We start from the raw sequence: 14,013 nt of genomic DNA, 5'->3' as shown, positions 1-14,013 counted from the left end.
TGAAATTCTATGTTTTATTATATCAGTTTATTATATCAGTTTTAAATCATTTGTTAAACCATTTAGGGTCTGGTCTGAGCTGATTAGTTTTCGGTTTGTGTTCACTGAGCCCAGCTTGCTGTATTCTGGCTCCAGATTGTAAAATTGCAATCTTGTTTTTCTGAATTTGGTTTCTGAGCTGCTACTGCAGGCCTGAAAGGGTTAATCTTCAACCAAAGTGAGTCATGAAACCACTTCCTGCACCGAGTGTTTGTAAGAATTTCACTTCCTGCTCTGGTTCCTCTCAATCTCTGTGTTGTGTGAAAACTCTTTCAGGTGCTGCAGGAATGGAGCCCGGAGCTTTCGAGGATGAATTAACCTGTGCTGTGTGTCTCCAGGTGTACCAGGACCCGGTGATATTACCCTGTGTGCACAGTTTCTGTTTGAAATGTATTGAGGGAGTTTGGGCCCAGACAGCAGGCCCAGAAGGGTTTGAGTGCCCTCAGTGTCGCCGGAAATTCAACCCCAGGCCCAGTCTGGAGAGAAACTTCACGCTGTGTAATATCGTGGAGAAATACAATCGCTCACAGCCTCCTGCTGATTCAGGCCGTGTCATGTGTGAGTACTGTGAAGAAAATCCAACCCCGGCTGTGAAGACGTGTCTGAAATGTGAAACTTCCTTTTGCTCCCTTCATTTAAATCCACATTTACGGAAAGAGGCCTTGAAAGATCACCCCATAATCGAGCCTACGGCTGATCTTACAGAGAGACAGTGCCTTGACCATAAGAAGGTCTTTGAATTCTACTGTAAAGATGATGCAGAGAGTGTATGTGTTTCCTGTATAATAACAGGGAAACATAAATCCCACACACTGCTGAGCCTCGATCAGGCACAAGCTGCAATTAAGGTGAGTGACACAATTCCTGATATTAAATACAGTGAGGGAGAGTTTTCCTATTAATGATGAATGTTAATTAGAACTGATTGCAGAGGGTGCTGATTTAGCCCAGAGTTTTCATGCTGCCCTGGGTCTGTGCTCGTGAGGATAGGAACAGGAGAATGGACCAGATGAATGCATGGCTACAGGGATGGTGTAGGAGGGAGGGATTTAGATTCCTGGGACAATGGGACCAGTTCTGGGGAAGGTGGGACCTGTACAAGCGGGACGAGTTACACCCGAGCAGGATTGGGACCGATGTCCTCGTGGGGGTGTTTGCTAGTGCTGTTGGGGAAGGTTTAAACTAGAATGGCAGGGGGATGGGATCCTGAGCAGGGAGACAGAGGTGGGGGAAACAAGCATAGAAACAAAAGACAGAAATGGACGAAGAAATTGTGGAAGGCAGAGAAAACAAGGGCGAAAAACAAATAGGGCCATAGTGCAAAATAAAACTAAGATGACTAGCAATCTTCAAAAGACAAGTCTAAAGGCATTGTGTCTAAATGTGTGGAGCATTCGCAATAAGGTAGATGAATTAACAGCGCAGATAGATATTAACGGTTCTGATATAGTTGCGATTACGGAGACATGGCTGCAGGGTGACCAAGGATGGGAACTGAACATCCAGGGGTATTCAATATTTAGGAAGGACAGGCAAAAAGGGAAAGGAGGTTGGGTAGCGTTGTTAGTAAAGGAGGAAATTAATGCAATAGTGAGGAAGGATATTGGCTTGGAAAATCACAATGTGGAATCTGTATGGGTGGAGCTAAGAAACACCAAGGGGCAGAAAACGTTGGTGGGGGTTGTCTATAGGCCCCCAAACAATAGTGGAGAAGGCATTAAACAGGAAATTAGAGATGCATGCAAGAAGGGTACAACTATAATCATGGGTGACTTGAATTTACATATAGATTGGTCAAACAAAATGAGCAATAATACTGTGGGGGAGGAATTCCTGGAGTGTGCACGTGATGGTTTTGTAGACCAATACATTGAGGAACCAACGAGAGAACAGGCGATCTTAGACTGGATATTGTGCAATGAGAAAGGATTAATTAACAATCTTGTTGTGCAGGGTCCCTTAGGGAAGAGCAACCACAACATGATAGAATTCCTCATTAAGATGGAGCGTGAAGTAGTTGAATCCAAAATTAGGGTCCTGAATCTAAATAAAGGAAATTACGAAAGTATGAGGTATAAGTTGGTTCTGACAGATTGGGGAACTTTACTAAAAGGGATGTCGGTGGATAGACAATGGCGAATATTTAAAGAACATGTGCAGGAATTACAACAATTATTCATTCCTGTCTGGTGCAAAAATAAAACAGGAAAGGTGGCTCAACCATGGCTTACAAAAGAAATTAGGGATAGTATTGGATCCAAAGAGGAGGCATATAAAATTGCCAGAAAAAGCGGCAAGCCTAAGGATTGATAACAGTTCAGAATTCAGCAAAGGAGGACAAAGAGATTGATTAAGAGGGGAAAAATCGAGTATGAGAGTAAACTAGCAGGGAACATAAAAACTGACTGTAAAAGCTTCTATAAATATGTCAAGAGAAAAAGATTGGTGAAGACAAATGTAGGTCCCGTACAGTCAGAAATGGGGGAAATTATAATGGGGAACAAAGAAATGGCAGAACAATTAAACACATACTTTGGTTCTGTCTTCACGAAGGAGGACACAAATAACCTGCCAGAAATGTTAGGGAACCAAGGGTCGAGTGAGGGAGGAACTGAAGGAAACCAGTATTAGTAAAAAAAATAGTGCTCGGGAAATTAATGGGGCTAAAGGCTGACAAATCGCCAGGGCCTGATAATCTACATCCCAGAATAGTAAAGGAAGTGGCCCTTGAAATAGTGGATGCATTGGTGATCATCTTCCCAAATTCTATAGATTCTGGAACAGTTCCTACAGATTGAAGGGTGGCAAATGTAACCCCACTATTTAAAAAAGGAGGCAGACAAAAAACAGGGAACTACAGACCAGTTAGCCTAACATCAGTAGTGGGGAAAATGCTAGTCTATTATAAAAGATGTGATAACAGAACACTTGGAGGGCATTAACAGGATTGGACAAAGTCAGCATGGGTTTATGAAAGGGAAATCATGCTTAACAAATCGACTGGAGTTTTTTGAGGATGTAACGAGTAGAATAGATAGGGGAGAACCAGTGGATGTGGTGTACTTGGATTTTCAGAAGACTTTTGATAAGGTCCCACACAAGAGGTTAGTGTGCAAAATTAAAGCAGATGGGATTGGGGGGAATGTACTGGCATGGATTGAGAATTGGTTGATGGACAGGAAACAGAGAGTAGGAATAAACGGGTCTTTTTCCGGGTGGCAGGCAGTGACTAGTGGGTACCGCAGGGATCAGTGCTTGGGCCCCAGCTATTCACAATATATATCAATGATTTGGATGAGGGAACTAAATGTAACATTTCCAAGTTTGCAGACGACACAAAGCTGGGGTGGAATGTGAGCTGTGAGGAGGATGCAAAGAGGCTCCAATGTGATTTAGACAAGTTGGGTGAGTGGGCAAGAACATGGCAGATTCAGTATAACGTGGATAAATGTGAGGTTATCCACTTTGGTTATAAAAACTGAATGGTGAAAGATTGGGAAAAGGGGAGGTGCAACGAGACCTGGGTGTCCTTGTACTCCAGTCGCTGAAAGCGAGCATTCAGGTGCAGCAAGCAGTTAGGAAGGCAAATGATGTGTTGGCCTTCATTGCAAGAGGATTTGAGTACAGGAGTGGTATGTCTTACTGCAGTTATACAGGGCCTTCGTGAGACCACATCTGGAGTATTGTGTGCAGTTTTGGTCTCCTTATCTGAGGAAGGATGTCCTTGCCACGGAGGGAGTGCAACAAAGGTTTACCAGACTGATTCCTGGGATGGCAGGGAGAGCCAGCATTGATTTGTGAAAGGCAGGTCGTGCCTGACAAATCTGATTGAATTTTTTGAAGAGGTGACTAAAGTAGTGGACAGGGGAATGTCAATGGATGTTATTTATATGGACTTCCAGAAGGCATTTGATAAGGTCCCACATAAGAGACTGTTAGCTAAGATAGAAGTCCATGGAATCGAGGGAAAAGTACGGACTTGGTTAGGAAATTGGTTGAGCGAAAGGCAACAGAGAGTAGGGATAATGGGTAAGTATTCACAGGATGTGATTAGTGGAGTCCCGCAGGGATCTGTCTCGGGGCCTCAATTATTCACAATATTTATTAACGACTTAGATGAAGGCATAGAAAGTCTCATATCTGAGTTTGCAGATGACACAAAGATTGGTGGCATTGTAAGCAGTGTAGATGAAAACATAAAATTACAAAGGGATATTGATAGATTAGGTGAATGGGCAAAACTGTGGCAAATGGAATTCAATGTAGACAAATGTGAGGTCATCCACTTTGGATCAAAAAAGGATAGAACAGGGTACTTTCTAAATGGTAAAAAGTTCAAAACAGTGGATGTCCAAAGGGACTGAGGGGTTCAGGTACATCGATCATTGAAGTCTCATGAACAGGTGCAGAAAATAATCAGTAAGGCTAATGGAATGCTGGCCTTTATATCTCGAGGACCAGAGTACAAGGGGGCAGAAGTTATGCTGCAACTATACAAAACCCTGGTTAGACCGCACTGTGAGCAGTTCTGGGCACTGCACTTTCGGAAGGACATATTGGCCTTGGAGGGAGTGCAGCGGAGGTTTACTAGAATGATACCCGGACTTTAAGGGTTAAGTTACGAGGAGAGATTACACAAATTGGGGTTGTATTCTCCAGAGTTTCGAAGGTTCAGGAGTGATCTGATCGAAGTTTATAAGATATTAAGGGGAACAGATAGGGTGGATAGAGATAAACTATTTCCGCTGGTTGGGGATTCAAGAAGTAGGGGGCACAGTCTAAAAATTAGAGCCAGACCTTTCAGGAGTGAGATTAGAAAACATTTCTACACACAAAGGGTGGTAGAAGTTTGGAACTCTCTTCCGCAAACGGCAATTGATAACAGCTCAATTGCTAAACTTAAATCTGAGATAGATAGCTTTTTGGCAACCAAAGGTATTAAGGGATATGGGCCAAAGGCAGGTATATGGGGCCCGATTTTACCAGGCCTGCGGGTTTCCGGCGGGTTGGGTTTCGGGAGCGTGGTCAACACGCTCGGTGAAATTAGTGGGTTGCCCGCACGATCGTAGCAGGCAATCCACTAATTGGATCCAATTACCTGCTCCTCCGGGCTCCGCGCTGCTGGTCTGCGCGTCAGGCGGGCTGCGCATGCGCAGTACGATCTGTCAGCTGGAGGCTCTCTAGTTAAAGGGGCAGTCCTCCACTGACAGATGCTGCAACCAATAGAACACATTACAGCATGGAGCAGCTCAGGGGGAAGGCTGCTCCCAGTTTAATGATGCCTCACCCCAGGTATCATCAGATGGGGTGAGGAGGAGGGGGAGGACAGAGCTCTTCCACCCGGCGGGCGGGAGGAAGCGGCCTGCCTCTGCCACCAAGAAGGCCTGGCTCGAGGCCTGGCTCACCTGCACCACCAACATATCGCCCACCTGCATACAGTGCAGGAGGCGCTCCAATGACCGCAGTAGGTCCGCCACAGTGAGACCACGTAGTCTTTCCCCTACACTCCGTCTGCCACAACACTGCCCCCACCCCACATCTCCTTCGGCACCGCCAACACCACTCTGTCACATCACCCCTCATACCCACTCAAACCCCATCCTCATCTTACCTGCACCTACTCACCTCGCGAGTACTCACCCCGCCACTAACACGCAACCCAATCCTCATATAATCTCATGGCTCTATCCCATACGCACCCTCTCGTGCATCTCCCTCACGGCCAGCCTCACTCAACCTGCCACCACCTGTGCTGCAGCCACAGGGCATGCATCTCATATGTGCAGTAGGCAGCGTAAGGCAAACGTGTCGTGAGCATGAAGGGGATGCACAAGGGTGTTTGAGGGTTTGTCATGGGTGTTACCTATATTGAATTTCAGAACAACTCACATCACACATTATATTGGCACCACCACTGCCATGTCTTCGCGAATCCTGTCTGTTTTGTGCAATAATGCCCGCTCCTGGGTATCACTATGAGGACCCACCACTGATGCCACCCATTGTGTCAATGCAGAGTAGGTGCAGGTGTATTTGCAGGGCTCTTCCGCGCAGACGACTGAGAGACATCGGCGGTGTACCCGGCTGCACCCTGGAAGGATGCGGAGGAGAAGTTGTGGAGGGCAGTGGTGACTTTGGCAGCGACAGGTCAGCAGATGGTGCTGGGGCCAGCCAGGAGCAGCTCGGCATGAAAGAGGCTGCAGATGTCCACGACTACATGTCAAGTGAATCTGCGCCTCCGTGTGCACTGCTGCTCGGAGAGGTCCGGGGAGCTGCGCCTCGGTCTGTGGACCCTGTGGCGAGGGTAGTGCCCTCTGCGACGCGTCTCTCTCTGCGGTAGCCCTCCCTCCTGCTATACAGGTGGATGTGTCACAGCACTGTGTTGTGGAGCTCCACGTGTCAGAGGTGGACGGTGTGGATGGCGAGGCTGGTGATGCTGTTCGCCCTCCGAGGGGGTCATGACTGCAGCTACGACGGCCCCCATCCGCAATATGTACATCTGAGGGGGTCCGCAAGGTAGGCACATGTCTCCGGACCTGCAACAAGCAAAATAAATACACTCAAGTGGCATCCCGCTGGCTTTAATTGCCTGCGGGATTCCCACCAGCGGGGGCTACGCACGCACCCCCGCATGTCATCGGGGAACCCGGAAGTGGGCGGGATCGTGGCGCGATCCGGTCACGTGCCTGGATATCGGGATTTTCGGGGCCCCCCCGCTGGAAACGCACACGAAACCCACCGGTAAAATCGAGCCCATGGAGTTAGATCACAGATCAGCCATGATCTTATCAAATGGCGGAGCAGGCACGAGGGGCTGAATGGCCTACTCCTGTTCCTATGACTGACCTATGAGGAGAGATGGGGTCGACTAGGCCTATATTTGCTAGAGTTTAGAAGAATGAGAGGCAATCTGATCGAAACATCTAAAATTCTAACAGGACTAGGCAGACTCGATACAGGGAGGATGTTCCTGATGGTTGGGGAGTCCAGAACCAGGGGTCGCAGTCTCAGGATACGGGGTATGCCATTTAGAACTGAGATGAGGAGAAATTTCTTCACTCAGAGAGTGGTGAACCTGTGGAATTCTCTACCACAGAAGGCAGTGGAGGCCAAGTCATTAGATGTATTCAAGAAGGAGACAGATATATTTCTTAATGCTAAAGGGATCAAGGGATATGGGGAAAAAGCGGGAACAGGGTACTGAGTTAGACGATCAGCCATGATCATTTTGAATGGCCGAAGGGCCGACTCTTGCTCCTATTTTCTAAGTTTCTATGTTTACTGCTAGTTGTTTTTTGTCAGTCAGATTTGCTCCCGCCCCTTTCTCTTACAGTCTGTCTGAGAGAACAGGGTGGGCACTGGGAGGGGTGTGAGAGTGACCCAGGGAGACTGCCCCTCACCCACACTCATCCCCTCCTGGTGAGGACATTGTGGAGCTCAGTAATTCACAGTGTGGGCACCTGTGAGAACTGGCACTCCATGGCATAGGGCTGTAGAGCAGAGCATGTTGGAGCCCTGTGTAACGCTGGGGTATTCTGCCATCTGACCATCAGGGAGAGGACCATCACCGGTGGGGGGAGTGAGGGACACCCACGGGGGGTGACTCAGGGGCTGGGGGGAGAAACTGTTTCTCAAAACAAGAGGGAATTGGTGTTTGAGAAATGCTGGTGTGACTGAGTCTGTCTCCCTTTCCCCTCGGCTGATTCCTGGAAATGGAGGAGCTGAGTCCGTGTGAAAATGCAGCACACGGTGTGTCAGTGTGAAAAGAAGCCGGTGTGTGTGGTCACTCAGTTTATACAGGGCGGGGAGCGCCTCTTTACTGAGAGCCACAGAAGGGAATATTTCTGCTCAGGGCCCAGACACTGAGAATCCCCCAAACCACTTTCTATCCACACCCAGTGGGGTCACTCCTGGAACGGAATCATTTCCCCTTTAAATCCCAGTTTGAATCCCTTTTGAAAACTTTCCAATTGCCTTTACAGGAAGAATTGGAGAGAGAAATCGAGAGGCTTCGGGGAGTCCAGCAGAATTGTTCCAGCAAACAGCGAGACTTGGAGAGATCAGAAGCTGAAATAAAGGTAGGGAAAAGTGGGACTGGATTTACTCTGGAATCTGCAGCCAATTCAGGACAAACTCTGGGAAATTCCTCCCCAGCTCCCTTTTAAAGGGTGGGAGTGACTCCAAACCCCCCACATGTTCAGGGAGTCTGTTCCAGAGATCGAGGACTCTGGCGTCTAACCTAACTCTGTACCTATGGATTTTATACACAGACCCTCTGGTCCTACCATCCCGATCCATCTCAATACCTCACCCAACCAGTGAGTCCAATAATCCCTCGATCGTTTTAAAAACCTCAATCCTGTCCCTCTCGGCCTGCCTTTCTCTAAATCGCCCTCCCTCTTGGAGACGATCCTCAGAATTAAATCCATCAGACTACGTGTCATTCTGGCCACCGTCCTCTCCAGAGTCTTGATCTCCTTCACCAGGTGTGGGCACCAAAACTGGACCCATCACTCCAGGTGTGGATGGACCAGGTGGCAGTGCCATACACAGTCTAAATACAGTGCTCTTTCTTTTAAACTCAAGGCTCAAGGCAACACTCGTTAAACTCTGTTTTCTCTCCCAGTAGACACCCCCCACTGCTTGTCTATCTTTAACGGGTGATCGAGTAGTGATCGAAACAAACTGTCCCGTCCCTGGAAAGTGCCGTGTGCTCAGGGTAAGAGCTGTGTGGAAGGGCCGTTTGTAATGAGAGTTGGTTTGGGTTTCAGACACGAATCAATGAGCTGAAAGGAAACCTATCGAAGAGCTACTCTGACTGGAGGAGACAGCTGGAAGAAGATGAAGAATACGCACTGAAACTGATCGATGAGGAGGGGCTCCGAGCTCTCTCACAGATTAGAAGCTGTTCTGAAGCATTGAACAAGAGGATGGAACAGATGACATTAATAGATGGAGAATACCAGAGTCTGGAACAGAGGGACCCTCTCTCCTTTATTCAGGTACATCTTCAATATAAACAGGGCCATGTCTGGGGAATGGGGCGTTTCTGTGAGGCTGGTGAGAGGGCTGAATTGTTTCAAGATTGTTGGTGGGGCCCAGCATTGGTGCTGCCCCCTCAGCCCTGCCCCCGGAGTGTTGGTGCTGCCCCCTCAGCCCTGCCCCAGGAGTGTTGGTGCTGCCCCCTCAGCCCTGCCCCAGGAGTGTTGGTGCTGCCCCCTCAGCCCTGCCCCAGGAGTGTTGGTGCTGCCCCCTCAGCCCTGCCCCAGGAGTGTTGGTGCTGCCCCCTCAGCCCTGCCCCAGGAGTGTTGGTGCTGCCCCCTCAGCCCTGCCCCAGGAGTGTTGGTGCTGCCCCCTCAGCCCTGCCCCAGGAGTGTTGGTGCTGCCCCCTCAGCCCTGCCCCAGGAGTGTTGGTGCTGCCCCCTCAGCCCTGCCCCAGGAGTGTTGGTGCTGCCCCCTCAGCCCTGCCCCAGGAGTGTTGGTGCTGCCCCCTCAGCCCTGCCCCAGGAGTGTTGGTGCTGCCCCCTCAGCCCTGCCCCAGGAGTGTTGGTGCTGCCCCCTCAGCCCTGCCCCAGGAGTGTTGGTGCTGCCCCCTCAGCCCTGCCCCAGGAGTGTTGGTGCTGCCCCCTCAGCCCTGCCCCAGGAGTGTTGGTGCTGCCCCCTCAGCCCTGCCCCAGGAATGTTGGTGCTGCCCCCTCAGCCCTGCCCCAGGAGTGTTGGTGCTGCCCCAGGATGGAGTGCAGTGAAATGTTGGATTATTCCCCATTCCTGTGACTGGCCCCACCTACTGTTATACACTGAACTCTTTACTCTCAATCCCAAATTCACGGTTTGGTTTCATTGGGTTTTGATTTGTTTGTTGTTTTAACAATTGAATAGTGATAATGGGGGAGTTCAATTATCCGAATATAGACTGGGGAAAAAACAGAGTAAAGGGCAAAGAGGGGGAGGAATTCCCCAAATGTGTTCAGGAGAACTTTCTTCAATATGTTTCCAGTCCAACGAGGAAGGAAGCAGTGCTGGATCCAGTTCTGGGAAATGAAGTGGGGCAAGTGGAGCATGTTTCAGTGGGGGAGCATTTGGGAAACAGTGATCACAATATCATTCGGTTTAGAAAAGTAATGGAAAAGGACAAGAAACAATCAAATGTAAAAATACTCAACTGGAGGAGGGCTAATTTCTGTGAGTTGAAAAGGGATCTGGCCCAGGTGGATTGGAAACAAAGGTTGGCAGGTAAAGCAGTAAATGAGCAATGGGAGGCCTTCAAAGAGGAGATAGTTCGGCTACAGACTACAGACATTCCTGTGAGGGGGAAAGGAAGGGCATCCAGAGCTAGAGCTCCCAGGATGATTGAAGAAATAGAGATTAAAATGAAACATAAAAAGGAGGTTTATGATAAATGTGTGGTTCATAATAGACAGTCATCACAGTAGAGAATCAAACAGAATACAGAGAGTGCAGAGGAGATCTGAAAAAGGAAATGAAAGGGGCAAAGATAATGTATGAGAAAAGATTAGCGGGTAACATAAAGTCTTTTAGAGACTTACAAAGTGTAAAAGGGTGGTTAAAGGAAAGGTGGGGCCGATGAAGGACCATAAAACTCCACAGGAAAAGTGATCCAACTGTGGCTGTCTGGAGAAGTTAAGGATGGTATTAGATTAGAAGAGACTTACAATGTTACCAAAAAGAGCAGTAAGCCTGAGGATTTGGAGGGTTTTAGAAATCAACAAGGGATGACCAAGAAATTGATGCAGAGGGAGAAAATTGAATATGAGAGTAAACTAGCAAGAAATATAAAAACAGATTGTAAGAGCTTCTACAGGTGTGTAACAAGGAAGAGATTAGTTAAAGTAAACATGGGTCACTTCGAGGCAGAGACAGGAGAAATTAAAATGGGGATTAAGGAAATGGCACAGACGTTAAACTAATATTTTGTATCTGTCCTCACGGTTGAAGAGACAATAACATACCAGAAATAGTGGGGAACCAAGGGTCTAATGAGAGTGAGGAACTTAAAGTAATTATGATTAGTAAAGAAAAAGTACTGGAGAAATTAATGGGACTAAAAGCTGACGAATCCCCTGGACCTGATGGCCTACATCGTAGGGTTTTGAAAGAGGTGACTGCTGAGATAGTGGATGCATTGGTTTTGATCTTCCAGAATTCCCTCGATTCTAGAATGGTACCTGTTGATTGGAAGGTTTCAAATGTAACCCCGTATTCAAGATAGAAGAGAGAGAAAACAGGGACCTATAGGCCAGTTAGCCTGACATCAGTGGGAGAGAAAATCCTAGAATCTATTATTAAGGACGTAGTAACAGGGCACTTAGAAAATCGTAATATGATTAAGATGTGGAGATGCCGGTGATGGACTGGGGTTGACGATTGTAAACAATTTTACATCACCAAGTTATAGTCCAGCAATTTTATTTTAAATTCACAAGCTTTCGGAGGCTACCTCCTTCGTCAGGTGAACGATGTGAAAATGAAATCCTCGAGATGAAATCGCATTTATAATTCACAGAACAATGCTTGGTGAGTACAGACAGTTTTTTCAACTGCCCGTTGCCAAGGCAATCAGTGTGCAGACAGACAGGTGTTACCTGCCAGGTCTCACAGAATATACAAATCACCAAAAAAAACAACAAACAAAAAAAAACAGAGATAGAGAGGTAGAAACATAGAAAAGACAGCAACTGACCCGTTATATTAAAAACAGATAACATTTGTTCGCTGGTGGGGTAAAGTGTAGCGTGACAAGAACCCAAGATCCCGGTTGAGGCCGTCCTCATGGGTGCGGAACTTGGCTATCAATTTCTGCTCGACGATTTTGCGTTGTCGTGTGTCTCGAAGGCCGCCTTGGAGTATGCTTACCCGAAGGTCGGTGGATGAATGTCCATGACTGCTGAAGTGTTCCCCGACTGGGAGGGAACCCTCCTGTTTGGCGATTGTTGCGCGGTGTCCGTTCATCCGTTGTCGCAGCGTCTGCATGGTCTCGCCAATGTACCATGCTCTGGGGCATCCTTTCCTGCAACGTATGAGGTAGACAACGTTGGCCGAGTCACAGGAGTATGAACCATGCACCTGGTGGGTGGTGTCCTCTCGTGTGATGGTGGTATCTGTGTCGATGATCTGGCGTGTCTTGCAGAGGTTACCGTGGCAGGGTTGTGTGGTGTCGTGGACGCTGTTCTCTTGAAAGCTAGGTAATTTGCTGCGAACGATGGTCTGTTTGAGGTTGGGTGGCTGTTTAAAGGCGAGTAGTGGAGGTGTGGGGATGGCCATAGCGAGGTGTTTGTCCTCATTGATGACATGTTGAAGGCTGCGGAGAACATGGCGTAGTTTCTCCGCTCCGGGGAAGTACTGGACGACAAAGGGTACTCTGTTGGTTGCGTCCCGTGTTAGTCTCCTGAGGAGGTCTATGCGATTTTTTGCTGTGGCCCGTCGTAACTGTCGATCGATGAGTCGAGCGTCATATCCCGTTCTTACTAGGGCGTCTTTCAGCGTCTGTAGGTGTCCATCGCGTTCCTCCTCGTCTGAGCAGACCCTGTGTATTCGCAGGGCCTGTCCATAGGGGATGGCCTCTTTGACGTGGTTAGGGTGGAAGCTGGAAAAGTGGAGCATCGTGAGGTTGTCCGTGGGCTTGCGGTAGAGTGAGGTGCTGAGGTGCCCGTCTTTGATGGAGATTCGTGTGTCCAAGAAAGAAACTGATTCTGAGGAGTAGTCCATGGTGAGCTTGATGGTGGGATGGAACTTGTTGATGTTATCGTGCAGTCTCTTTAGTGATTCCTTGCCGTGGGTCCATAGAAAGAAAATGTCGTCAATGTATCTGGTGTATAGTGTTGGAACAGCAGACAGAGGGATCCGCGGTACAGCAACCGAAGAGGAAAGAGTCAAACTGGACTCCTCCGGAGGGTCGCTGCCCTCAGCTGGACATGTATGCTCAAGCTGTCAGGAAATGCGTCAATGCCAGATTCATCAGCCGCACTCAGAAGAAAGTCCAGAATGTCACCCGAGCACAACGCAACGCCATCAACGCTCTCAAGACCAACCGCAACATCGTCATCAAACCAGCAGACAAAGGAGGAGCCATAGTCATACAGAACAGAACGGACTATTGCAAAGAAGCATACCGACAACTGGACAACCAGGAACACTACAGACGGTTACCCGCAGATCCGACCAAAGAACACACCCACCAGCTCAACAAACTGATCAAGACCTTCGATCCAGACCTTCAAAGCATCCTACGCACTCTCATCCCACGTACTCCCCGCGTGGGAGACTTCTACTGCCTCCCAAAGATACACAAAGCCAACACACCCGGACGTCCTATCGTATCAGGCAACGGAACCCTGTGTGAGAACCTCTCTGGATACATCGAGGGCATCCTGAAACCCATCGTACAGGGAACCCCCAGCTTCTGTCGCGACACTACAGACTTCCGACAAAAACTCAGTACCCACGGACCAGTTGAACCAGGAACACTTCTCACCACGATGGACGTCTCGGCACTATACACCAGTATCCCCCACGATGACGGCATCGCTGCGACAGCATCAATACTCAACACCAACAACAGCCAATCTCCGGACGCCATCCTACAACTCATCCGCTTCATCCTGGATCACAATGTCTTCACCTTCGATAACCAGTTCTTTACCCAAACACACGGAACAGCCATGGGGACCAAATTCGCACCCCAATACGCCAACATTTTCATGCACAAGTTCGAGCAGGACTTCTTCACTGCACAAGACCTCCAACCAACACTATACACCAGATACATCGACGACATTTTCTTTCTATGGACCCACGGCAAGGAATCACTAAAGAGACTACACGATAACATCAACAAGTTCCATCCCACCATCAAGCTCACCATGGACTACTCCTCAGAATCAGTTTATTTCTTGGACACACGAATCTCCATCAAAGACGGGCACCTGAGCACCTCACTCTACCGCAAGCCCACGG

At 48.4% G+C, this 14,013-nt stretch overlaps 1 protein-coding gene across 1 annotated transcript in view; it reads left to right on the top strand.

The window, feature by feature from the left end:
* Positions 1–281: 281 nt before the first annotated feature.
* The window catches only part of LOC137311565 (E3 ubiquitin/ISG15 ligase TRIM25-like), a 39,388-nt gene continuing 25,656 nt past the window's right edge, over positions 282–14,013 (top strand). Inside the window, exons 1-3 of the mRNA XM_067978696.1 lie at positions 282–887; positions 8,022–8,117; positions 8,811–9,041. Of these exons, the coding sequence (XP_067834797.1) occupies positions 327–887; positions 8,022–8,117; positions 8,811–9,041 (888 nt within the window). The 5' untranslated portion in view covers positions 282–326. The remainder of the gene's footprint in view (positions 888–8,021; positions 8,118–8,810; positions 9,042–14,013) is intronic.

The sequence above is a fragment of the Heptranchias perlo genome, unplaced genomic scaffold (assembly GCF_035084215.1).
Source record: "Heptranchias perlo isolate sHepPer1 unplaced genomic scaffold, sHepPer1.hap1 HAP1_SCAFFOLD_359, whole genome shotgun sequence".
NCBI lineage: Eukaryota > Metazoa > Chordata > Chondrichthyes > Hexanchiformes > Hexanchidae > Heptranchias > Heptranchias perlo.
This window is presented reverse-complemented; position numbering and strand designations above follow the sequence as displayed.